Source organism: Thunnus maccoyii, chromosome 7 (genome assembly GCF_910596095.1).
Source record: "Thunnus maccoyii chromosome 7, fThuMac1.1, whole genome shotgun sequence".
Lineage (NCBI taxonomy): Eukaryota > Metazoa > Chordata > Actinopteri > Scombriformes > Scombridae > Thunnus > Thunnus maccoyii.
In genome coordinates this window covers 8,210,228-8,234,294 of record NC_056539.1, presented here as the reverse complement: position 1 = coordinate 8,234,294, position 24,067 = coordinate 8,210,228, and the positions used below count along the sequence as shown (strand labels likewise).

General features: G+C 40.0%; 1 protein-coding gene across 5 annotated transcripts in view; it reads left to right on the top strand.

Moving 5' to 3' along the window:
• Positions 1-1,039: 1,039 nt before the first annotated feature.
• The window catches only part of prdm5 (PR domain containing 5), a 36,662-nt gene continuing 13,634 nt past the window's right edge, over positions 1,040-24,067 (top strand). Inside the window, exons 1-17 of one of the 5 annotated variants that reach the window (XM_042416073.1) lie at positions 1,056-1,967; positions 2,583-2,667; positions 3,680-5,303; positions 5,476-6,198; positions 7,725-8,073; positions 8,845-8,928; positions 9,554-9,676; positions 11,326-11,494; positions 12,127-12,304; positions 12,825-12,917; positions 13,092-13,213; positions 14,015-14,094; positions 15,887-15,971; positions 16,074-16,231; positions 16,693-16,786; positions 18,418-18,578; positions 21,548-21,641. In XM_042416073.1, the coding sequence (XP_042272007.1) occupies positions 7,975-8,073; positions 8,845-8,928; positions 9,554-9,676; positions 11,326-11,494; positions 12,127-12,304; positions 12,825-12,917; positions 13,092-13,213; positions 14,015-14,094; positions 15,887-15,971; positions 16,074-16,231; positions 16,693-16,786; positions 18,418-18,578; positions 21,548-21,641 (1,540 nt within the window). In that variant the 5' untranslated portion in view covers positions 1,056-1,967; positions 2,583-2,667; positions 3,680-5,303; positions 5,476-6,198; positions 7,725-7,974. Of the gene's footprint in view, positions 1,968-2,582; positions 5,304-5,475; positions 6,199-7,724; positions 8,074-8,844; positions 8,929-9,553; positions 9,677-11,325; positions 11,495-12,126; positions 12,305-12,824; positions 12,918-13,091; positions 13,214-14,014; positions 14,095-15,886; positions 15,972-16,073; positions 16,232-16,692; positions 16,787-18,417; positions 18,579-21,547; positions 21,642-24,067 lie in introns of all 5 variants that reach the window. The other 4 variants (XM_042416074.1, XM_042416071.1, XM_042416072.1 and 1 more) reach the window with 4 other exon arrangements.

Below are 24,067 nucleotides of genomic sequence, written 5' to 3'. Positions count from 1 at the left end.
TGTCCTCCAAAATCCAATACCCTATTTTGTCTGAACTTTCAGAGTTTTTATCCTCAGATGTTCTGTCATGACAAAGTTTTGATTGTTGGTGACTTTAGCATCCACATTGATATTTCTGACGGCTTTGCTACTGAAGTTTTAAACATTATGGAGTCTTTTAATTTGACTCAACATGTGTCAGGCCCTACCCATGAATGTAGCCTTACATTTGACTTAGTTTTTTTCTTTGGGTCTGGATTTATCATCTTAGGTTTCAAGGGACATATTTATCTCTGATCATCTATGTCCTGTTTTTAACTCTGTGTTTTATGTGAACAGGAATCCTCATAAGTGGGGAATTTGCTCACGCATCTTTAATGACACTAGTGCTAAGATTTTCCTCATTATTTGTGGAGTCTGATGAGTCCTTGAATTTGCTTTCAAACACAAATGACTTAGTGAACTGCTTCAATGATATGTGCACAGCTGCTTTAGATAATGTTGCTCCACTAAAGCGTTTATTTAAATCCAATTCATCAACAGTATCACCTTAGATTACTGACAGAATCTGTGGCATGAAAAGGGAATGTAGGAAGACTGAGAGACAGTGGAAGAAATCAAAGCTTTTAGTACACTATGAGCATATGAAATTTTTATTACACTCTTATAACTTAATTAAGAGCAAAATGCAAGAGCAAAATACTTTTCAGAGCTCATCACCTCCAACCCAGCACAAGCCTAGTTTCTTTTTTTCTCATTGATTGATTAGCCAACCCTGGTTCTCCTGGTGTACCTATTACTTCTAATGCAGACTGTGAAAGGGTTTTAAGCCTTGATCAATAACAATATTTTTGTGGAATTTCAATCAGGTTTTTCACAGCAACTCAGCACAGAGACTGCTCTTGTGAGAGTTATCAATGATATCTTGATGAAGGCTGATGCAGGTGAATGCTCAATGCTGGTTCTGCTTGATCCTAGTGCTATTTTTGACACGGTGGATCATAGCATTATTATTGAAAGGTTGAGAACATGGGTTGGTATCTCCGGGACTGCCCTCCAGTGAAAATTTGTTGTGTCTGTTGATGGCTTTACCTCCTCTCAAGCATTGTCTAGGTATGGGGTACCGCAGGGCTCCATTCTAGGACCAATTTTATTTTCTCTTTATTTACTCCATTTGAGCCACATTATCAAAGAGCATGATATTTCTTTTCGTTGTTATGCAGATGATACTCAGCTGTACTTGTCCTGCAAACCATCTGAATCAGCTAAGTTGTCTTCCCTACATAATTGCCTAGCTGCGGTTATGGATTGGATGTCAGAAAATTTTCTCCAGATTCTTCCTCCAAAACAGAAATCCTTATTATAGGCCCTGTGCACACTTATGGCCAAGTTCTGCCCACTCTTGGCTGTCTAGCTCAGCATGTGGTACCCACTGGTAAAAACCTTGGAGTTATTTTAGACCAGAACTCTCCACTCTCGAGTCCCATGTTAAAAGGCTAGCTCAGTTTGTTTATTCCACTTGAGAAATATCTCTAGACTCAGATCTTTTATTTTTTTTATTTCAATGATCTTTAAGAGTGATTCATGGTTTTATCACTTCTCATCTCGATTATTGTATTGCAGTGTTTACATGCCTTGGCCAAAACATGATTGCACAGCTTCAGGGTGTCCAAAATGCAGTTGCCAGACTTTTAACCAAAGCACGAAAGCATGATCATATCTCCCCTATTTTAGCTTCCCTTCACTGGCTGCCCGTCCATTTAAGAATTGATTTTAAAATTTTGCTCTTGACTTTTAAGGCCCTGAATGGCACCGACCTACCTGGCTGTGCTTCTAAATCGTGACTCACCAGCCCATAGCTTGAGATCTTCTGATAAGGCCCTGTTAACTATTTCCTGGTCAAGGCTGAAGACCAAGGGTGACAGGACTTTCACTGTTAGGAATCCAGCCCTTTGGAACAGCTTACCTGCAGAACTTTTAGGTAAAAGGTACAGGTAAAATTCATTGCCTTCTTTTAAATCGTCTCTCAAAACTTACTTCTACAATATGGCTTTTGCTTAATTGTTCTACCTGTTACTTATTTTATCTGTTAATTTTATGTGCTACTTTTATCCATTATTCTATCATAACTTTTAACTGTTTTATGTTATTTCATATGTTGACCATGATTTTGTATTTGATTGTTTTCCTGCTTTCTTTTATTTATCCTTGTTTGTAAAAGCTCTTTGTAACAGTTGTTTTGAAAAGTGCTGTATAAATAAAGTTATTATTATTATAAAGAAATGCAGCATTATTTGTATTTTGCAGTAACTGCAATATAAGGTTTTAGCTGCATATGTGACATAAAAATGTTTAAATATTTAATTTTAAGTTAAATATGCTTACCTATAACACTCTATTGGAGGTTGTCATTAAGCTAACGGGTTAAAAAGGTGATATTTCATGACTGGAATATAAATTGTGATTTATTTCCAGTCAGATGTTAATACATGATTTTAGTTTTGTTGAATATTGTAAGGCTATAGTACAGTAAGCCTATCATCAGAATGTGAAAAGATGGTAATACTTGTGTATACTTTTGTTTCCTTTCATAACTCTTACAGTGTGTTCAAGGTGTGTTCACGGTTATCATGGAGCTACAGTATGCTGTAGGTGCTCAAGAAGAAGAACAGTTAGACCATGATTCAGGTGGGGATGCTACACTCTATCTGTATGCTAGGAGCAGATTAGCTTAGCTTAGCATAAAAACATGCAGCAGGGGGAAACTGTTAGCCTGGCTCTATGCAAAAGTAAAAAACACCTGGTAACCAGCAGTCTGAACCCCACTAATTAACATGATATAGCTAATTTGTTTAATCTTGTCATTTCTACACTTAGGTTTTTCAACATTTTGTTGACTAATGAGCTTTGGATGTGCTGGTAAGCAGATTTTTTTAACCTTCGGACAAAGATAAACTAGCTTTTTTCCACACTTTCCAGTCTTTAAGCTCAGCTAGCTAAGCTAACTGTCTCTGGCTGGAGCCTGATAGTCAACAAACAGATATTAGAGTGATATCAGTCATCTCATCTAACTCTTGGCAAAGAAAGAAAATAAGTGTATTTCTCAAAATGCCAAACTTTTCCTTCAAGTTAATGACTCTCACTAAGCCAGTTTTATTTAAGCAGACGTGGTCTAGGAAAAAAAGCTTTTGGTGAAACTGATGTTTCAAAATAATGTCACAGATGTGCTTCGTAGACATGCAGCAGTTGTAATTTGTAGCAGAAGTTGGACCTCCACTACACCCTCCCTTTAAGAAGGGCTTTAGGAGTTGGCATTTGTGAGCATGTTTTGTGTATGTGTGCGTGAATGCACTTGCTGCTCAACTTAGAGCTGAGTGACACTTTTGGATAGACATCGTGAAAAGGGAGCAGAGGCTCGAACAGAATCCAAACAGAGACAGACAGCAAACAGACAGACACACTGGGAGGGCTTTGAGTGTTACTCCTGTGGCAGAGAAAAGCACTGAAACACTGCTGTGTGTAAAAAAATTCAGTACTGAATGAAGGGCTCCTGCCATCAACGGGGTTGGTACTATACTATACTAAAGAGCGGTTAAATTAAATGATTCAGCCTTACACTGGTGCCAGTGTCTTAGAAATCTCCAAAGTCAACAGTGTGAAATGAAATTATGACGCTTTGAAATCTCACACACGCACACAGAGAGGGAGCCCCGGCTGGGAAGCAAAGAGGAGTAGACTGTGATGAAAATGATTCCCCTTCAGTGGCTCTGGGGATAGATCATTGTTGAGGCTCGGGTCCAAACCAGCTCTACATAGCTCTGATTTAGCAGAGGGCCAGGCAGAAATCGGAGGCTTTTTTCCAAACCAATCCTGACCAAGAGCCCATTCCCAGGAAGGGTGGAGAGGGACCAGTGGCCCTTGGGCATTGCCCGTCTCAGCCGATCTCCATTAGGATAACTCGAGCAGTGGAAAAAAGACAATGACTGCCTCCTGAATATGACTTTCATTCAATCCTACTGTACATTTAAGTCTAAGGTCAGTTTTATTATCATGCACAGATATGAACAATACTGTACACATGATATACATTTGAGGATCCCTGGATGAGGATGATGTGGTGCTAGTACATCTGAGCTTCAGATTTCTGTGTGTGAGTGTGTGGGTGTCTATGAGTGTTTATGTATTAGCCGTGTGTACATGTAAAACCTTGTGTGTTTGTGTGTTTGTGTACTAACTGCCAGTGCTGCCTCTCACCCGAGCTGCATAGGGGTGGTCCCCCTACTCTCTTGTGTTCATGAAATCACTTCTAAGTGCCTGTAATTTTTCATGCTTCATCAGTACTGTAATTTCAAAAGGCTCCCTCTGAAGACCCTCCTTTAGTGGCGACCTGGGGTTGTCAAATGAAAACATCATTTATCCAGTGACCTCGGAGCTTCAGGAAATGGTTTGCTGGGGCTATTCAGCGACAGCCTTGAAATAGGGAGCTGTGGTGAGGGACTGCGGGGGTTTGTGAAACATGAAACAAAAGGTGGTCTGGCCCCTCAATCTGCAGTATCAGGTTTGGGAGATTTCAGAAAAATGCACATATCCATTTGGAAAATCTTGTATGGAACCATTTGTATGTTTGCCAAACTGAGGTTTTCTTCCAGTGAAAATATTTACTTAGAAAAAAAGAAACTCTGAAAGTATTTATTTCAATGCAATCCTTTCCTTCACCATGTCCTAAATGTGGTTTCTGTAGTTTTTGGCCCTCAGAGACTCAACTGGCAGTCCAGCCACTGAGTGGCTCAGTTCCATAGCTGGGTACTTTCAGGTTCAAAGTCTTGGTCTGGGGGGACTGATCATCTAAATGTCTTTGTTTGATAAAAGAAATCTTCATAATTGTAGATTTTTAAGTCCTCAATACATCATTGTCTGCTAGTGCTGGTTTGTCCATGTGTAGGGTTTGTCAGCGCTTTGTAAGGCTATTCATGGAAAGCTTCTTTCACTCATACATCTATATTGGTCAGAAGTGCTGAAAGAAGTTTGTGAGGAAGCTTCTTTCAGCAATTCTTTTGATATTTACCAGTCAGACTTTACAATAAAATAGCTGCTGACTCTCAATAATTTTAATGCATTTAATGTCTATTTAATGTGATATGGTGTTCATTTGTGTTTGTGTGTGTTTCGTCGGAATTTTTTTTAGATCTTATTCAACTTCTAAAATATTTTGCATCACACAATTGATGAATGACTTTCTCAGATTACATTCACAGAAAAGCGTGCATTGATAACCAGCTCAAACTACAGGATCATGTTCAGATTGTCCAAGTCTCAATCATGAGGTAAGAGATTAAACCCCCATACACCACAAAAGAACCCGAGTTATCTGTTTAGACCTGCACAGACTCTCCATGATCTCACAAAGGCCAAATCAGGATTATCATCTTCCCTTGTAATGGGTTCCCTGGTTTAGGAGAAGACTCCTGTGTGTGTTTCTGTGTGTCTTTTGTGCAGGTGTTGGAGATCAGAGCTGGTCTGGATAACCCAGGGATCTTAGTGAAAGCTGAGTGAAAGTTAATGGGTTGGAGGGTCCTCAGAGGGCACAGAGGAAAAAAGGGGTCATGACATGTAATCGTCCTACCCTGACAGGCCAAGGCACTGACAGAGAGGTCAGGGGAGACAGAAATGGACGAAGGAGGACATGGGTGGGGCAGCGACACACAAAGGCCCTCTCAGTGCAGTGATCAGGCTTGTCACCCTATAAGTCTTCCTGTAACCCTCTCCTATTGCTCTGCTCTCTGAAATACACCTGGAACATGACTCCCGGCCACTGATGACACCATCTCAAGTACATTAGTGATCTGAGCGGAAAAAAAACATCCCATTTGAAGGACATGTTTACCCAAAGTGTAAACCCTTTTAAAACAGCAGTTGGGAAAGTCTGACGAAGACACTTGAGCACATCAGCTCATTGACTCTGAGGTAAACATGTACATCATGATTCAGTCTTTGCTGTAATTGTCAACCAATGCAATCATCTGGACCAATCATGAAGCAGTTTAGCAAAGAGCTACAACACAACAGGAAGCCACTGGCATAAACACAAGCTATAAACACTGTAAACAAAACCAACACAACACTGACACGATCCTGATTAAAGAAGGAAGATGTTTGCTGAAGAGGTGTTCAGTGATTAGAGATGATCTAATCTCTCTGTGCAGGGTGGAACAAATCAAGGTGAGTGGAGATAAATAAAATATATACACTGTAGATCATCTGTTCTCAAACTTTTTCATGTCAAGGACCCCTAAACTGACACAAATTAGATAAGATTTTTGCTTTTAGATATTTTATTACAGAACGTGTATGAAGCCCATGACCAAAATAGTCATACATGCTGTCATTGTGTTACTTATGGATGGAATTATAGTGAAAATAAATGATTCCCCCTTTTGCTGGGGACCCCCTGGAACCCTCTCAAGGACCCCTGGGGGTCCCTGGACCCCGCTTTGAGAATCACTGGTGTAGATCATGTGAGGTCTGATAGTTTCAGCATTTTCACACAAGCGTATAAGTTTTGTTTTTCAGTACAGTTGAAACCACATCTATTGCCGAGCATTCGGTTTGTCAGCTAAGAAAAAAAACTGTCATCTGGCTTTACTTTGTGAACTTTTATTTTAAAATTTCAAGTCTTCCTTCTCAAAACAATCTAGTTTGAACTCTATCCTCTCAGCTTTTTGAAGTTATAAAGATTCCATCCAATAATGTTCTCTTTTCTGAGAAGTACATGTATAACATTTACTCTGAGTTCTTATAATAAAAATTGAGCACATTTAACTAATAATTGTACTACTAATAGTTCTACTAATAATAGTAATACATTTTATTTATAGAGAGCTTTTCAAAATAGTTAAAGTTGAAAAAATTCATCATAGGAAATTGAAGGTATGATCATACACCATCCACACCCTGATTTCTTCTTTTTTTTTTATTTTATTTTTTTTACATATAAGTCTTGATTGGCTTATTCAGCCCAGAAGGTTTGGTTCAGATATTTTCTGAGCAGGCAGCTTCAGGCCAGAAAACCATCTCTCCCTGCAGCCTTTGATTGTTGGTAAATTGTGGTTTCTGGCTTTCTGAGTGGACCGTTACAAGCTGAAAGGGTCAGTCGGACCTCCAGTCCGTTGCTTGTTGGTACAGTGTGGTTTCTGAATCATAGCGCAGATCAATTCAGGCCAAAACACACAGACATCACAATATGCTGAGGTTTCTGAGGTTAATGACGAACAAGAAAATGTGGAGTGTTATTCCTCAACTATGTGAAATACATGTAGTATCAGTGTAGTGTTGGTATTGTAAGATATGACAGGATTGATTAAATATGTGACCTGCCAGGCTTCACAGGGTTATTTTCAAGGAAAAATCACTGACATATCCATTATTTACACTTTGCAACATTTAAGCAACGACAAAAAGACATTTGAACAACATTTTTCCTCACTGGATGTATGTCAATGAGATATAATTTACATTATTCATCATCATATTACTGTAGCATCCATCAGTGGTTCTTTTAACCTGTCTTTACCATTTATGCTAACACACTGAGTCAATATTTATGGCATGGGATTTTCCTGCATACACTAAATAGTAACTGTATGTTAAATCCCATCCAACGGGTTTTGGCTCTTTGACAAGTTTTGGAGATCCTGTATCTCCTACATGTGCTGATACTATATGTATGTGTCGGTTTGTCATTACAGACAGGCTGCAGGACGGCTTGAATGAAACTCAGGCTGGAGAGTTGCACGACAGAAAAGGTAGCTTCTGGTTACAAACTTTGGACCAATCAGGACGCAGCTTTGCTTTCCTGCAGCAGGAGCAACAGAAGTTCAACCTGGACCGCTTCACGAAGAAACTATCTGCTCTAAATTCAAACTGACAATGCTTATTCACTCCCGCTGACATATTTGATATCCAACAAACAGTCATTGAAGGAAGTATTTCCGAGTAATGACAATGTTGGGTATGTATGTGCCAGACAGATTTTCCCTGAAATCGTCAAAGGTCCAGGATGGAATCGGTCTTTACACGGCGAGGCGAGTGAAAAAGGTTTGTTGTTTCTGACTGGGCAACTTTGTAACCGAGCCAAAGATTTAGGCAACACGCGGAAAGCGTTTTATGTTACTTTGTAAAGTTGTGTCAACGTTGTAGTTGCGTTTTTTTGTTCGCCTTATTCCTTGTAGTCGCTGTCAAAGTCTCAGTCTGAACCCAAGGCTGCTCTGACGTGAAGTGCCACGTAGCTACAGTTGTTTCTCTCGTTCACTACATAACAATGTATTCATGTCGGCAAAGAAGGCTCGCGCAGCTGCCTCGTGGACCAACACAGTGTCCACATATTCATTAATGTTACATTCAGTTGAAAGATTTGAACTTTTCACGCCATTTTACAAAACTACAGACATTTTCCCCACTGCTGTCAGATACACAGAAGGGATATATGGAGCTGTGAAATGTCCCAGAGGATGAATGAGTTCAGTTGGGATGCATTTACGTTCAGGAGGATATTTTAATTGGAATTTGTAGTACAGGTTGAGGATGAACATGAACGCCTCACGAAGAACACATTATGAACACGCCCCCTGGATGTTTGGCACTTCTGGAAGCTCAAAAGGAAAAATGTCCAGTACTGTGGGATGTATTCACATGTCACATTAAGCAGTAGGTGTGACCACTAGCCATCCAACATTTATCCACAGTACAAAAATCATGGTTTGGACAGTCCACTGAGGTGTAGAGTGTTTTAATAGAATTCATTTTTCCTGCCAGTGAGCTTTACAATGGCTTCATGTTTGACAAGTAATCCCTCTGTTTGTCTTAAAGGGAGAAAAGTTTGGCCCCTTTGCAGGTGAGAAAAAGCTGCCTAGTGAGCTGGATGAAAGTTCGGACACCAGGCTGATGTGGGAGGTGAATGCACGCACATCCTGCCTCATTTGTACAGCACCATACACACAGGATAAATTAACACTTTGTCTTTTGAGTCAAACCAATGTTTGGATGTAGTCATTCACTTGTCACTGTTTAGTTGAGAGATGTATAAAGCATTCTCCTCATAACACAAGGCTCGCACTTGTAAAAGCTGTATTAAATATGTAATGTCGTAATTAACAGAGAACAGTAAATAATCTCCTTGCAGCTTATATTGCAGTTTGCCACAAAAACATTCTTTATTATAGGACGGCTGTTAAAAAAAAGGACACAGCTGCTTGCGGGTCTGTCCAAGTATGTTCTCAGTTTTTCTGTGATAAAGAAAACATTTAACAATGTTGCAGATTAATTAGCCATACTGGCTGGTTTAAATTGATGTAATTTCATGTTGTAGGAAAATGATTGATGGTAACCAATGAAGTAAATGCTGTGATGTAGCTATCTGTAGCTGCCACATTGTGAGGTCCAGGCCTGTCCGCGTGATTATGTGTTGATATGCAATTCTGTACTTTGATGTAATTTGACAAAACATCAGAGAAACAAGAGAAGAAGAATCAATTGTTCACATCTGACAACTCATGCAGTTATTGTTTTTTTTTTCCAGGTCCGTGGCAGTAAGGGAGATGTGCTGTATATTCTGGACGCGAGTAACCCACGTTATGCCAACTGGCTGCGGTTTGTCCATCAGGCGCCTTCACAAGAGCAGAAGAACTTGGCAGCCATTCAGGTATATTTCCTCTCCATGGACAATGAATCCCTCAGACCTACCTAAAAGTAAGACAATGATACATTTTATATGCAGTACTCTTCTTTCAGGAAAATATGACTGTAAAATGACCTCTAGAGAGATATCTTTTGACCTACATAGACAGAAGAAGTTGGAATCTAGTTAAACTCTTTCAAATTTAAACTCAACAGGTGAAAAAAAATCTCTTTTCAGCCTAAAAAACTTAAAAAGATCTGAAATGTCACTTTTTTTTTTACAGTAGCTTAGGTCAAGAAAAGCAGCATTTTATTGTGATTGTTCTGTAAGACATCCCAGATGACATGTGAGTCTATATTTACAGATGACATAAATGTCAGGTGTGTTACTTTACAATGATCAATGATGAGAGCATAAACCTGGTGACTATATAATGGAAAATGTTACACATCTTCAAATCTTTTAACTGAACTTAAGATGGAATTCTGACTGAAAATAGTGTATTTTATATATACTTTTTGTTATGAAAAGGTTGGTTAAAGGTGAAAATGAAAAAAAAATAAACAAGCAACAATTTAATGCATCACTTTGGCTTAAACTCTCTTAGCCAGATGTCTGTTTTCCTATTATTTTAGTAAGAACAATCATGTAAATTGAATGTAAAGTGGACATGGAGACTGGAGAGAAACATTTCTTTCTGTTCTCGGTATTCATATCAGTGTGTTTAGCAAACGTATTGTGATAGATCCAGAAGTTAGACTATATATGCAGGTGAGAAGTGCTTGAAATGAGAGAGGCTGTAATGCATTTAACAGTGTCTCTTAGGATTTTGCTGAAGGATAGTTTTATGATTGTTTTTCCTCATAGTGTTGCAGCCATTGGAAATGATTCTCTGTGTCAATATTTTATTTCCAAAAGACTTCAAGAACATTTTTAAAAGTTATATTGACATATCACGCGTCAACAACAGTGGCCATGCCTATGAATACCACAAAAAATGAAGAATTCTCAAGGACACGTCTTTTGAAAGCATACAAACACACATTCACACATGAGCGAACATAACCCTAGCATACTGTTTCTGGGAAATCTCACCTCTCACAATTCTGTATTAGAAAAAAAAGAGTGTTCTCTCATGTTGGAAGAAAAATAGAAGCGGAATGAAGATGAATATTTCAGGTCTTAGGGCCAAGTTCCTGCCATTAATACACCAATGCCCAAAGTGATTAGTCGTTTGAAGGTCATCCATGTGTGTTAAAGCTCTGTGTTCCATCAACAGTGACATTTATTGTAGTGCTTTCCTCTTCTTAATCATTATTTATGTATATTTAGAATCCCATAGTTAAAACAAAATGATGGTTTGATTTTATTAGCATGACCTTTAAGGACAGTGGAGTTAATTATAACATTCTTAAGGGTTTGATCTCTTGACCTGGTGCCTCAATCAGGCCTTAACAGATGTTTTTTTTGGCATAATGAGTTCAACATTCAGAGAGCCTCAATAGTTACTCATTGCAGATTACCATAAACTGTTATAGCTGTATTTCAGCAATAGACTAGAAAGCTTTGTCATTACATTACTCTCAAATATATCAGGTGTAGATCTACTGGTGCTCTATTGGATTGTTATTATTGTGTGATTGCTCGACAATAACCGTGTTGTTGTTTCTTAGGATGGTGAGAACATCTTCTACCTGGCTGTGGATGACATAGAGACAGACACAGAGCTCCTGATAGGCTACCTTGACAGTGACATGGAGGAAGAAGAGGAGGAAGAAGAGGAGGAGGTCATCAAAGATGAAGATGAAAATAGTAAAGAGGCCAAACATCTAGTTGAAATGGGTACAGTGGAATCATATTGCCTTACTTTCTTTCTCATGTTAATGTAATCATAGATGATTGATGTTAGATTAGATTAGATTCAGCTTTATTGTCATTGTGCAGAGTACAGGTACAAAGCTAATGAAATGCAGTTAGCATCCAACCAGAAGTGCAAAATACAGTATTACTTACAGATGAGTGCAGGAAACTAAGTGCTACAGCCTAAGTGATGCTATATCTTACAATATGTAGAGTGATGGACAGTGGAGAGTTACAATATACAAATATTATATATGTAAATGTTTTAAATATGTATATATACAGAGGAGAAGTGGACAGAGTTAGAGAATAGGTTGTATGTACAGTATGAACAGAATATGTACATTATAAACAACATATGTATCGTTGGTAATATGTACAGTAACATTATTTGAACAATGTGGGGGTTCAGACTGTTCAAAATATGAATAGTACAAATTACATGTTCATTAAAGTACTGTAAACAGTGCGGTAATGAGTGCAGTGATGCTATTAGAGCAGCGTCACAGCCTCAGCAAAGAAGCTCTTTCTGAGCCTGCATATATCATATACACATAAAAGTTACATTTCCCTCTCAGATCTCTGCTCATTGAGTGTGTGCCACATCTCTACAGAACTAGTAATAAAGAAGGAGGACCACCCCTGCTTGCTGTGTGAGAGCAGTTTTCCCAGCGAGGAGATCCTGGCTGCCCACCTCCAGAGTCTCCACCAGAGGCCCAGCACAGAGGAGAAGGAGTTCAAATGCAGGAACTGTGGCAAGAAGTTCCCCATCAAACAGGCTCTGCAGCGCCAGTGGGTTTACTGTTTCATCACTTAAAGAGTTGAAGTGTAGTTTTATTTAATGTTCATCCTCTCTCAAATGACACAGCATCTGCAGGTCATTAAGAAGTCTGAAAATGTATTTAATCAGTTCAGTATACATTTAGGTCTTAATTCGGATTATGTGTGAAGTTAAAGAAGTTCATTTTTAAGAGTATTGGTCCATTTGCTTTTAATACAACATAAAAGCATTCATTTATTCAGAATGAGGAAGTTGCTGGTCCTGTCAAAAAAAAAAAAATAGAAGTAAAAATAAAATTAAGGAAAAGGTTAGTAGATAAAGGAATAGTTGACATTTTGACAAATACTATATTTTCCTCAATATGAGACTGGAGTCAGCAGCGACTTAGCGTAGCTTAGCGTAGCTTTTAACCTTCATGCCGAGAAGCCATCGCCCTAATTTGTTTAATTTCCTATTTGGTGCCTAATCACCCTAATTTGTTTAATTTCCTTTTTTGTGACTAATTTGTTTTTATTTTGAATTCTTCCTTAGTGTTTTGCATTGTTCTGAGTCACTGGATCCATCAGGGAACTCTAAAGCTCATCAGTGCTCCCTCTGCCACAACACATTCAGCTCAGAATCCAGGTAACATACATTGTCCTACGTGAATTTATAGCCTGTATGCAATACACTGTACAATGGACATGTGGTATTTGTTTCCTAAGGCACACTGTTGTACCATTAAAAAAACTGTTTTATTCTGTAATCCATAAAGGTCTTTGCTCCTCTTTCTTCTTCTTCCATATCCTGTCTGTACAGTTTTGAACAGCATAAGGAAGCCTGTAAAGGAGATGCCAGGTTTATCTGTAAAGCAGAGAGCTGTGGCAAAAGATTCAAGAGCAAGGACGCTCTGAAGAAGCATAAAGGAAATGTTCACACAGGTTGGCATGTCTGTCTTTCTTTCTGTATGTCTCACTGTGATTTTCTGTGCGTCTCTGTCTCTCACTCTGTTATCCACATATTCACATGCCTAGCATTTTTCTATTTTCTAAACATCACGTAATGAAGTTAGTTGTCCATTAGCAGCCTCAGCACTCAAGGAACTGCAACAACAGTACTTGACCTCGATCAGTTCAAATCTCTGCAATGTTGAGACACATCTCTAATTACTTGCGCTACATAATTGCTGACCTGCGTGTTCTGGGGCGGCTCACACTTGCAGATAATTGGTCTTTCATAGCTATTTATGATGGGATGTAGGGCAGGGGGGATCTGCGCAGCCTTACACGTGAATCAAGTATCAACCCAAGATTAAGACGTTCATCTCAGAGGCTGATGGAGTTGAGATCCGGGCGTTTGTGTTTTACCAATGTGGTCAGGACAAGGGGTGTGTGTGTGTGTGTGTGGGCGAGGGGGAAGTGGATCAGACTCGACAGATGTGGGTCATGTGATTTAGATGGGGATAAGAGGAGGGTGCCAGAGATCCCAAAATGTGAGATAGTGGGCCTACAATAAAAGGAGAGTTCAGTGTCCAGTAAAACTTTTGGTATTTTTCTGTTGCTGTGTCATGATTGTCATGAAATTGTTGCTCAGTGTCTCAAGAAAATGTCGTGATCGTGATCAGCTTTTCAAGTGATAACACATTGTTGTGTCTACTTTGTGTTCAGTCCAATCATGTTATCAGTTAAATAGGTTAATTTTGGTAATTTATGTTTTCATTCAGCTGTTCTTTTGTTTTCTAGGGAGTGCGCGAAGGAAACTCACATGCACCATTTGCAACAGAAAATGTTCCTCCTCTCTGAATCTACAAGAACATCGAAAGGTGAGGCTCCAAAACATCTGCTGTACAGCTCAAATGATCACAACCAGATACTTTGCATTGGATCTGAGAGGATTTAGCCGGCTTATGTAGTTTCGCATGATCCATTTTTACAGCGATGTGTCTCTTTTTTTTTTTTGCCGTTTCTCTCTGCACAGTGGAAACCGTCACACCCCACTGTTGCTATAACCTAGTCTAACCTCTTAATCTCACATTTGTCTCTTGCTTCCTGAGCCTCTGAGTTCACTTTGTTCGGGTTATTCCCTCTACACGTGAGGGTGTCTTTATGATCGAGTTGTTACAAACTTATTCTGGGTGACACAGAGCAGAGGGTTGGTTTCTTTTTCACTAGCTCGTCCCACAGGTCTTGTGAAATTTAAGAGGCTCTGTTGGCAGACAATAAGGTTTTAACTTTGGCGTCAGGAGTCTTCCTCATATTGATGGATTACAGATTTAAACAGTGCTGTTAAAGAACTATTTTAAAATGTTTTCATGTAAATATTTGTTTTGTTGCTGTGTTTTGACGTTGATGTCATGGTGTAAGGAAAGTCAAAGATGATAAGTTGCTCTGTGCAATTTGAAGCTGCTTGAGTTAGAATTAGTTACAGGTTGAAATATGTTAATTGAGTATGTGAGCTGCTCTCAGTCCAGTATTTGCAATGGACTGATTGGTGCTTGAAACTTTTTTCTTTATCATGGATTAATCAAAAATTGCCGTCCTTCAGTTTACCCAGATGCTGTTTTCTGCTTCCGGTCAGGACAGCAGTTTTGATGATGTTAGGAAATAGATTATTATGCAAGATGTGTCTAATAATTTGTCTTATTTGTTGTTATTCATTAACCTGACACAGCTGGTGTAATTTCATTTTCTCTTGTCGACATCGATCATCTAAATTAATCAACAGACTTTAATCCATCCCCATCAGCTTATTCATCATCAAGAAATTAGCAATCTGCTCAACATTTAAAGTCACCTGGAAGTAGTGACATAGTTCTGCAGAGCATCATTTAACCTACTTCACCAGCCTATGAGTCAGTATTCTCCCATTTCAAATCTCTGGGGTATTTTAAAATAGGCATGTGTAATATTCCCATGGGACCTTCTCATGTGTCTATGTGCCAGTTCTCCCATTATGTGGCTCATGATAGCAGAAATGTTGTTAGACCGATGCTTTGATCATTCACTGTTGCCTGAACCTGAATGTTCTCCTCATTGTCATCTGTAATGCAGAATGTGCTTCTTCAGATTTAGGTCAGCATTACATTAGATTTTGATAAATGGCTTTTTTTTCCCCAGCGATATTCAATGAAGATGTTCAGAAGAATCGAATCCTGCTTAAACAAAATGTGTTATTATAAATATGACACATTTCTGGGGAAAAAAATATCCGGTGCATTCTTATAGCTTCCATCAGAGACACTAGGCTAGTAAGTATTATTCTCGCAGAAGAGCAATCAAACTTTCCATAATGGCAAGTTAGCTCCAAAGCAGCTTAAAACTGCCATTATCATCATTTAGCTGAACAAGCTTTCGCAGTAGCAGCTGTGACAAGAGGAGCTGTTTTGCATTAGCATATGCTATTGTAGCTGTACGCCAGGGAACTATTGAATATGCAATTATTGGAGCTATGCTCTGAAGCAGAAAAAGGATTGAAACTTTTCATCACTTTAATTGCTTTTTTGTCTGTGTGTAATGAAAATGGACATGCTTTAGCTTATGTTGACCATCGCATCAACTGTGATTGTTCAGCAAGAACAAAACTTGAATGCTCTCTCTTCTCTTCCTGCCCGATAGGTACACGAAATATTTGACTGCCACGCGTGTGACAAGAAGTTCATCTCTACCAATCAGCTCAAACGCCACATGATCACACACTCAGGTGAGAAAATGGTTCACTTAAAAACATCAGTTCTTCACTTTTTTCTTTAATCCACTGAAAGTATTTATCATAATACATCTCTCTTGATCATTCGTCGCATAGAGAAGCGACCGTATACCTGCGAGATCTGCAGTCGTTCGTTTAAGCGTCTGGACCAGGTGACGGCTCATAAGATCATCCACAGCGAGGACAAACCGTACAAATGTAAGCTGTGTGGGAAAGAGTTTGCACACCGCAACGTCTACAAAAATCACAAAAAGGTGAGGAAATGTGGTATCACATATCTTACTAATTCAAAGCTATGGAGTTAACTATTGATTAGGAGTTTGCTGAGAAGAGATATTAAGTAAAAGGCAGTCCAAGTCCCTTCTAAAGCTAGAATTATTAGTGAGGCTGTCATCAATCAGGGTCTCGTTGGTGGCTGTTGTCTGTGGGGTCTCTGGTTTGCTTCACCCCTGAGCTTCCCCCATGTTTACTTTTGGGATTGAGGTGTCACTCAGACAGATAGATGGGGGACAGAAAGGGGGGAGCAGAAAAACAGAAGCACTTTGAACCTAAAGCCCCTCAAGCTGCTTGTCTTCATCAAGTCAACAAACCAAATCGGCTATGGAGCCTTGCGTATGATCCCCTCACATCATTTTCAACAACATTCACAATGAGACAGGAGACGGCCCCCTTTACACATTATAAACATGCTGATGCTGCTCGGCTCTCTCTGCAGACCCACTCTGAGGAAAGGCCCTTCCAGTGTGAGGAGTGCAAAGCCCTGTTCCGCACCCCCTTCTCTCTACAGCGTCACCTACTCATCCACAATAGTAAGTATGAATGTGCTCTTGCCTGGCCACAATGAATTCATATACAGGATAACAGGATCAAAATGTCAAAATTATATGTATATATATATATATAAATATATATATACTGAATATTTAGAAGTTACCTGCTAAACAGATCTTCAACATTCATCATCAACATCATTATCATTTATCAAATCATCTAGACTGGTTAAGTTAAAACCAGTAAAGGTGTGTTCTTTAGTTGATAGTCTTATATTTTCATGGGCCCTCAACTAAACCTCACCCCTGTGGATATTTCCATTAACAACAGACATCATAACTCTGTCAAACATCTCACTGAGGTGACATCAGAAAGCATACAGGCTATCTGGTCGTCCCTGGGTGCTGTGGCTCAACAGAAACTTTCTCCCTGGACAGTTGAGCTGCAGTCGAGCCTTGGCAGGATGCAGCGCTGGCCCTCAAATTGAGACAGATACAAAGAGATTGCAAAGCTCAAGGCATTTCCTGCCGCTGTCTCAGGAGCCAGGCTATATAATACTAGGACTTGTATTATGTATCAAGACAGTATGTGGGGCGGGAGGCTCGAGTGTGCAGTTTCACTGTAGGTGAGAGAATAGACATGCTAGTGAATAAATGTGTCTGTCTTTGTGAGTTAATGTTAGAGGCTCCACAATAATTGGCCCACAGTGAGAAAATGAAGCACAGCTGTCATAGTGTTTTCTCCTGAAATCAAGTTGTTTTTCAAATTCAGTGAAATGGTCAGTGTCAGTTTTGGACTTCTTGCCAGTTTAGAACTGTGAGAATAATCCTGTGTTTGCATGTGTGTGGAAATTAGTGACTGAGTAGGCGCATGCATGGTTTTATACCAGACTGCAGCCCTGTTCCAAGTAATAATTAAATCTTCATGTAAGGATGTCATTGACATTAATTATCATCAAGTGAACGTTTCGATTTGATTAAAAACACAATGGACCTCAGCTTCCACTGGTGTTCCATTTTATTGAGCTGACCATCATCGGCCTTGGTAATAGGAGAATGAGCTCAAGCTTGTAACCACTTGCCCTGCCAAACACACACGCACACTCTCTCCAAACTACTCTGGTAATTGAATGATCTCCATATAATGGAAACAACTACTCTCCAACAATAGAGGCTGTTGTATGGAGGCAGAGAGCAGAGGCGTGAAGAAAAACATCAGGCTTCACAACAGCTGAGACTGTCTGAGTCCTGCCTGTCTGTCTGGCGTTCTAGTGCTTTTCAGTGGAATGATTAGTAAAATAGGGCATGTTTTTCACACTGTAAAAAAAACAAAAAACAGAACCATTTGACGTTCAGGCGAAACATATGGTCGGGCAGTTTGTTTTACTGTTTCCCCTGGGATGTGTTCAGCAACAGATACACAATAAAAGACAACTTCTGTTAAAAAGTGAAGGAAAAAAACACAGAACCAGACCGTTCTAAAGACCATTGTTTGGGGTTGTCTGGCGCAATGAAACACCCCTCTTTGTAGTTTTCTGCCAACACAATCGCCCCGGTGAAATTGGGTCCCCTCTTGCTGTGCGTGATGACTGTGTGTTTAGAGGCACAACAATAGATGGCTGGAAATGGCTCTTACAAATGTTCCCGCACCTTTATCCTTATCTCTACAGGTGAGAGGACATTCAAGTGTGACCAGTGCGATGCCACCTTCAAGAGGAAAGACACGCTCAATGTTCACATCCAGGTGGTGCACGACGGCCATAAGAAGTATAAGTGCGACCTGTGTGAGAAGGCCTTTGTCACTCCTTCAGTCCTCAAGAGCCACAAGAAGGTGAATGAAAAGAGCTTGAGCCAGACAACCTCAATCATAGGCAGTGATTGCATGTCGGCTGGGGCTGTCGCTTTGTCACGAAATTGACTTCAACTGAAATTGTTGTTTATTTGAAATGCAAAGAGGTGAAAAATAACAGTTTGAAAATTACTTACGAAAACTTGCCAAATCATCTTGAAATACTGCTTTAAACTTCAGATTAATTGTGATTGTGTCACAAATTCTTTGAATTGCTAAGTTTCTAAGAATAAACTGTACCTCGCGTGCATTTTGAGTCAAAGGCAAAGTAATGGAAGCATTCCTCTAAATTGCAGTATTAAATCTGATTTTCCATCATCAATCTTCATCTATCAAACTGAATTTAAAAGGGAAGAGATGACAGCCCAGCCATCTACTTAACCAAAATGTTTCCATTGTTTCACATCCAGTCTTACTCCTCGTCTCTAGAAAGTGATGCAGCTAACTGTACTAATATCTTGGACTGTCAAACCAGACATCCATCTTGACCGTTGCTACCCATAAAAGCTTGGAATCAATTCCTATGTTGATTAGAAATGGCAGTTAGTCCATTAGCTCCGCAGGGATTCAAAGCCCCAAACAGATCTCGCTGCAGATTATGAGCCCTAAATCTGACAATGTCCGGTGTGGTTATGGATCAAGATTGAAACCAAACAGCTTCTTGGCACACAGCAAAAGAAAATGTCTCGGAGGTTGTCTCAGAACAGTAGGGCTGAAGACAGGCCTATGAACTGTCTCACTGCTTACAGGCGGCTCTGGAGGCTGCTGAGAGATCTGGCCTTGATCAAAGTCAGGTTGCCGAGGAGACAACAACTTACTGGCTGTGTTTATGTGTGCAGAGTAACCCGGCGTTTAACCATACTATTGTTGAGGTCTTATTGAATGTACACTTTGAGCAAACTGTGCCTCCCAAATAATTACAAATAGTTATCACAGCCATGCTTTGTTAGCATCAAAATCGAACCGCAGCTCTGTGCACCATGTCTGATTTTGCACATATGATGAAAATCAAAAGTAACATCATGAAAGCAAAACATCTGATCCAGGTTTCCCACTATGAGCTTACCTCCATTATTCTAAGAGAAAGGCTGCTTTTGAATTACTAGATAACTCCTCTCCAAGCCCTTACAGATGTAGCCACTAAGCTTGAGTGGATTGACTGATTTAAACAAGTGAATCTGTCAGATAATTTGAAATTTAGTTGCTTTAAGAGTTGTACTTAATCAAATGTCAATTCTGATAGTGATGGAAAGGCCTATCTGACATTTTATGTGGCAAATGCAATTACTTAAGTTTGAAGTTTTATGAAAAGGTTGATGATAGCACTGAATGACTTGCTAAAAGTGACGTTTTTGCCGTGGAAATTGTGCTACAGAATCATCCGCTTTCTTTCTTCCCTACTCAACACAGGACAGAATTGATCCTTGAGTTTATGTCTGCATGTTTCCCTGAACTCTCATCACGTGTGAATATGTCGTTGCAGCAGTTGCTCGTGTAATTGAACAGTAATGCTGTACAGTACATTTCTGGCAGAACAGGCCCAAGTAATTCATGGAGCACTCTTGTGTTACAGTAAATGCTCTCTCCTCAGTGAGCCTGGAGTTGTGTTATATGAGAGGGTGTGTGTGTGTCAGCATGTATGTGCATGTATTGTATATTTTGCACATTGTACAAGATAGTCTCATCTCTGTCAATGCTGGGCTGCAAGAATGCACGAATCACTGAAAATTACAGGGTTGGTTTTTGAGTAGTTACAGACATATGGGCCATTTAAATATAAAAACTTTTGATGATTACCTACAACCCCCCGTAAATTCCACACTTATGATTTAGAACCTGATGTTCTCCAGTGCAATTGCTTGCGTTCCCTTCGGCCATCTGTTTATGAAGGTGGAAAATGTTTTCTCTGTTGTACAAACAACTAACTAAATAATGCAGCACGGCTCCATCTGGGACACATGTGTTCGTATATGTGGATTTGTTTGTGCATGATTGTGTGTGAGTGTGTGTGCATGTTTGGAAACTCACATGGATGTATGCATGTGTATGTGTGTGTCTGTGTGAGCATGTGTGTGTGTTTCTGTGTGTGTGTGTGGATGGAGCCTTTGTAACGAAACACCCGAGGTGTCAGAGGGACACAGTGGGGTGATGGAGGAAAGGATGGGGGCCCAGAGAGGAGGTGTTCCTGTATTGTTGTACTGCTGTTGAAACTGTCGCTCTGAGTTTGAGCCTTTCAAACTCACGATTATTCTCGGGAATTTACAACAGGCCAGGAGAGGAATTCAGAGCGTACTTTTCAACAAGGAAAGAGGGAAGGAGAGGAACGAGGGGGAAGGGGTGAAGGGAAAGGTACAGGAGGTAGTACACCCTTTCCACATGCCCTTCTTCCCTGTTTGCATGTGCAGCCCTTATGAGTCCACAGAGCTCAACATAGTGGACTGCTGGGAGGTGAAGGGAGAGGAAGAAGAGCAAAGAGGAAGGGGAGATGAATACATACGTGCATCATCTGTGTTCTTTGATCCTGCCCTCAGGGCAGCTCAGTGGATCCATTGTCATGTGAACATGTGCACCTCCATTCACTTGTTAGTGCTGCAGTATGGGGGATACTGAAATTTAGTTTTTTTTTAACCCAATCTGACAGGTCAGTTAAGAAAATGCTCTGAAGAGAGCATTTAAAGTGGAATCTAGATCCCGGAGTTGCTTTCACCAAACAAAAAGTACCAAAATCAAATTATGTTTGTATGTACAGTTGTTTAAAGATACAGTATGATAAAGCTTAATTCTCTATTTTTTAGAATGTTCTGATGAGTATCTGATACGTCCTGACATTGAATCCCAGCTATCACAGTAGATCACATTTTAGTTTGTAATGCAGGAAGGATGTGAGGATGAATGTTACAAATGTTTTTCTTAACATCATCCATATGTCTGTTTTATCATTTCCCTCCCAGACACACACGGGGGAAAAGGAGAAGATCTGCCCGTACTGTGGACAAAAGTTTGCCAGCAACGGCACGCTAAGGGTCCACATCCGCAGCCACACAGGTCAGTGGCCCTCCATAGTTCAATGCTTTAAGTCGACCTTCAGTCAGCTGCCATTACCATCACTGGAGTATCAGTGCTAGTCATGCTGTCGTATCTACACATGTCCATAGAGCTGTAAGTCATATTTCAATCGTTAGCTCAGTACAAAATTCTCCACTGGCATTCTTGCTATAATCAAATTGAACTTGGATTCTGTATGTTGCTCTAAATGTGTTGGTCCAGTCAATGACCAAATTATCAACTGTATCATGTTGCATTAGAAACAGACCTGGTCCTCCAACATGAGAGACCACATAAATACCAAGCCTGATATTCAGACTGAATAGAGGATTTCTTATAGGGAGAGAGGGCTATATTGTTTTGTTATGCAGCAACCAAACAGTACCGAGTGATGAACCCACCTGCTGACATCATTTTAAAGTTACACAGAAGAAGCAGTGGTGGCCAAACTTTTGGATTTTCATGACAGTCAGTAAATATGTTGATTTAAGAGTTGTTACTTCCAAAAGTCAACTTGTAGTCAGTGTGGCGAGGTCACTTCCAACATGTAAAAATGTTCTAACATTAAAATTCAATGCCTGCACCAGCCTTTGCACCGCCACAAAAATAGAGCCCTGGATGTTCATTAAACTGCCTTAAACTGGAAAGCTACACATTCCTGTGCGTTTCCTTACCAACAGACTGGTGCAGAGACCTGGCACGGCCACACACACACTTCTTGGCCTCTAAACTCCTTCACTCACTCTTTCTTTCTCTCTGTCTCTCTGCCCGCTCCTGGCTGTCTCCCTCTTTTCCTCTCTAACACTTAAACTTCATCTCTCTGTCCTTGCCATGTTCCCTCCCCATTGTTACACAGTGCTACTGTCTTTTTGGGATTGAATATGCCATTTTACTTTGTTTACCTTCTGGAAAAAGACACAGCTGCTGATGGCCTTTTAAGCTGAATAGGTTTGTCAAAAATGGCAATTTTCTGTAAAGCATACCAGTCTTCCTGTCTGCGGAATGTTTTCTGATCTTCCCATTGAATCCAGGTGCAGGAATGGCATCATTACCAGCCCACATAAATGTCTTAGTCAGCTTCATTAGCTTCACACCTTTTTACCTTTGGATTCCACAGCTCTTATCATATTAACAGTTATTTCAGCCCGAATCATATATGTGTAGCCTCTCTTCAGGTGTTGTTAAGGTTAGTGTGTATTGTTCAAAGTGTGTATGTAATTGAGCGTCAGTAAAGCAGTGTGGTAGCAGGACGATGGTCCTTTGACAAGTCTACCACACTCTGTCAACAGCCTCCTTTGTATCTGTGTGTGTGCGAGCTGTTTATGTGTGTGTTTTCATACATGTGTATGTGTGAAGGACAAACCAACAGAAAGGGAGAATGTAAACCAGTGTGGGCCGCAGCCCAGTCTGATTGTATTTATATAGAATAAACAAAAGAGAGGAATGCTGGGGGAGGGGTGGGAGCCGAGGGGACACCTCAAAGAAAGAAAGGAGTAAAGAGAGAAAAGACCACTCCAAGAAAGCATCCAGCAGGATGACCCTTGACCCTGACTGGCTGTAAATCTGTCCCCTCATTCTATAGACTGGGATTTTTTTGTTTGTTGTGTTTTTTTGTGATGGGGGGAAAAAAGCTTTGGTGAAAAGTGTGAGTCGTTCCCTGAGCGACAATCCTGACAAGACTCATCTTGTTTTCAAACAGTGAAGGGTAATTTCGTTGGCACACATGGCTCATGTAACTCATCCTTGGGTATGTAAATTGTGTGATAAATGTGGAATGTGTAAATCATAAAACAACCCCGTTAATGTAAGTAAAACTTTAAAGATGGCTAGTTATTCTGTCAGTAATCTCTTAAAAAAGGCCACCAGCTGAGGTGAAGACCTTTAAATCGACAGCTTCTCTGGATGGCAGACAGGAAAGCTTGATCTTGTTTGTCTTCCTGCTTCACAGGAACAAGTCAGCATTGATTATTTACCTGCTAAACACAGAGGACTTTGTTTTGAGGAGGATTCCTTGGAGATTTCCTTCCCCGATCATTTTACCAACACTGAAGAGAATTATGAGAGAAATGGGCAAAGTGAGAAACAGCTTTAAATAAAAAAATTGGAAACATAAATCTCTGTATATCTGTATATTTATACTGCATATTTAGCTTGGGTTACGTTTCAGTTTAATTTGGTTTGAACATCATGCTGAGCTCAGACAAATTAGTTGTAGCGCGACAGAGGCAGGCGTCTCATAGAACAGCCTTTATGAGATCACCAACAACCCATAAAGTGTGAGCTGTCAAAAACTTGGACGTGGATGTTGAAGACGTTGTGGAACTCAGTAGTCATGATGGATGTTTCTGTCATTTTCTAAATTATTCTTTTTGGCCCCATCATGATGCAAATGTGTCCTTCTCCACATCAGAGCTCAGTGTGAGTAG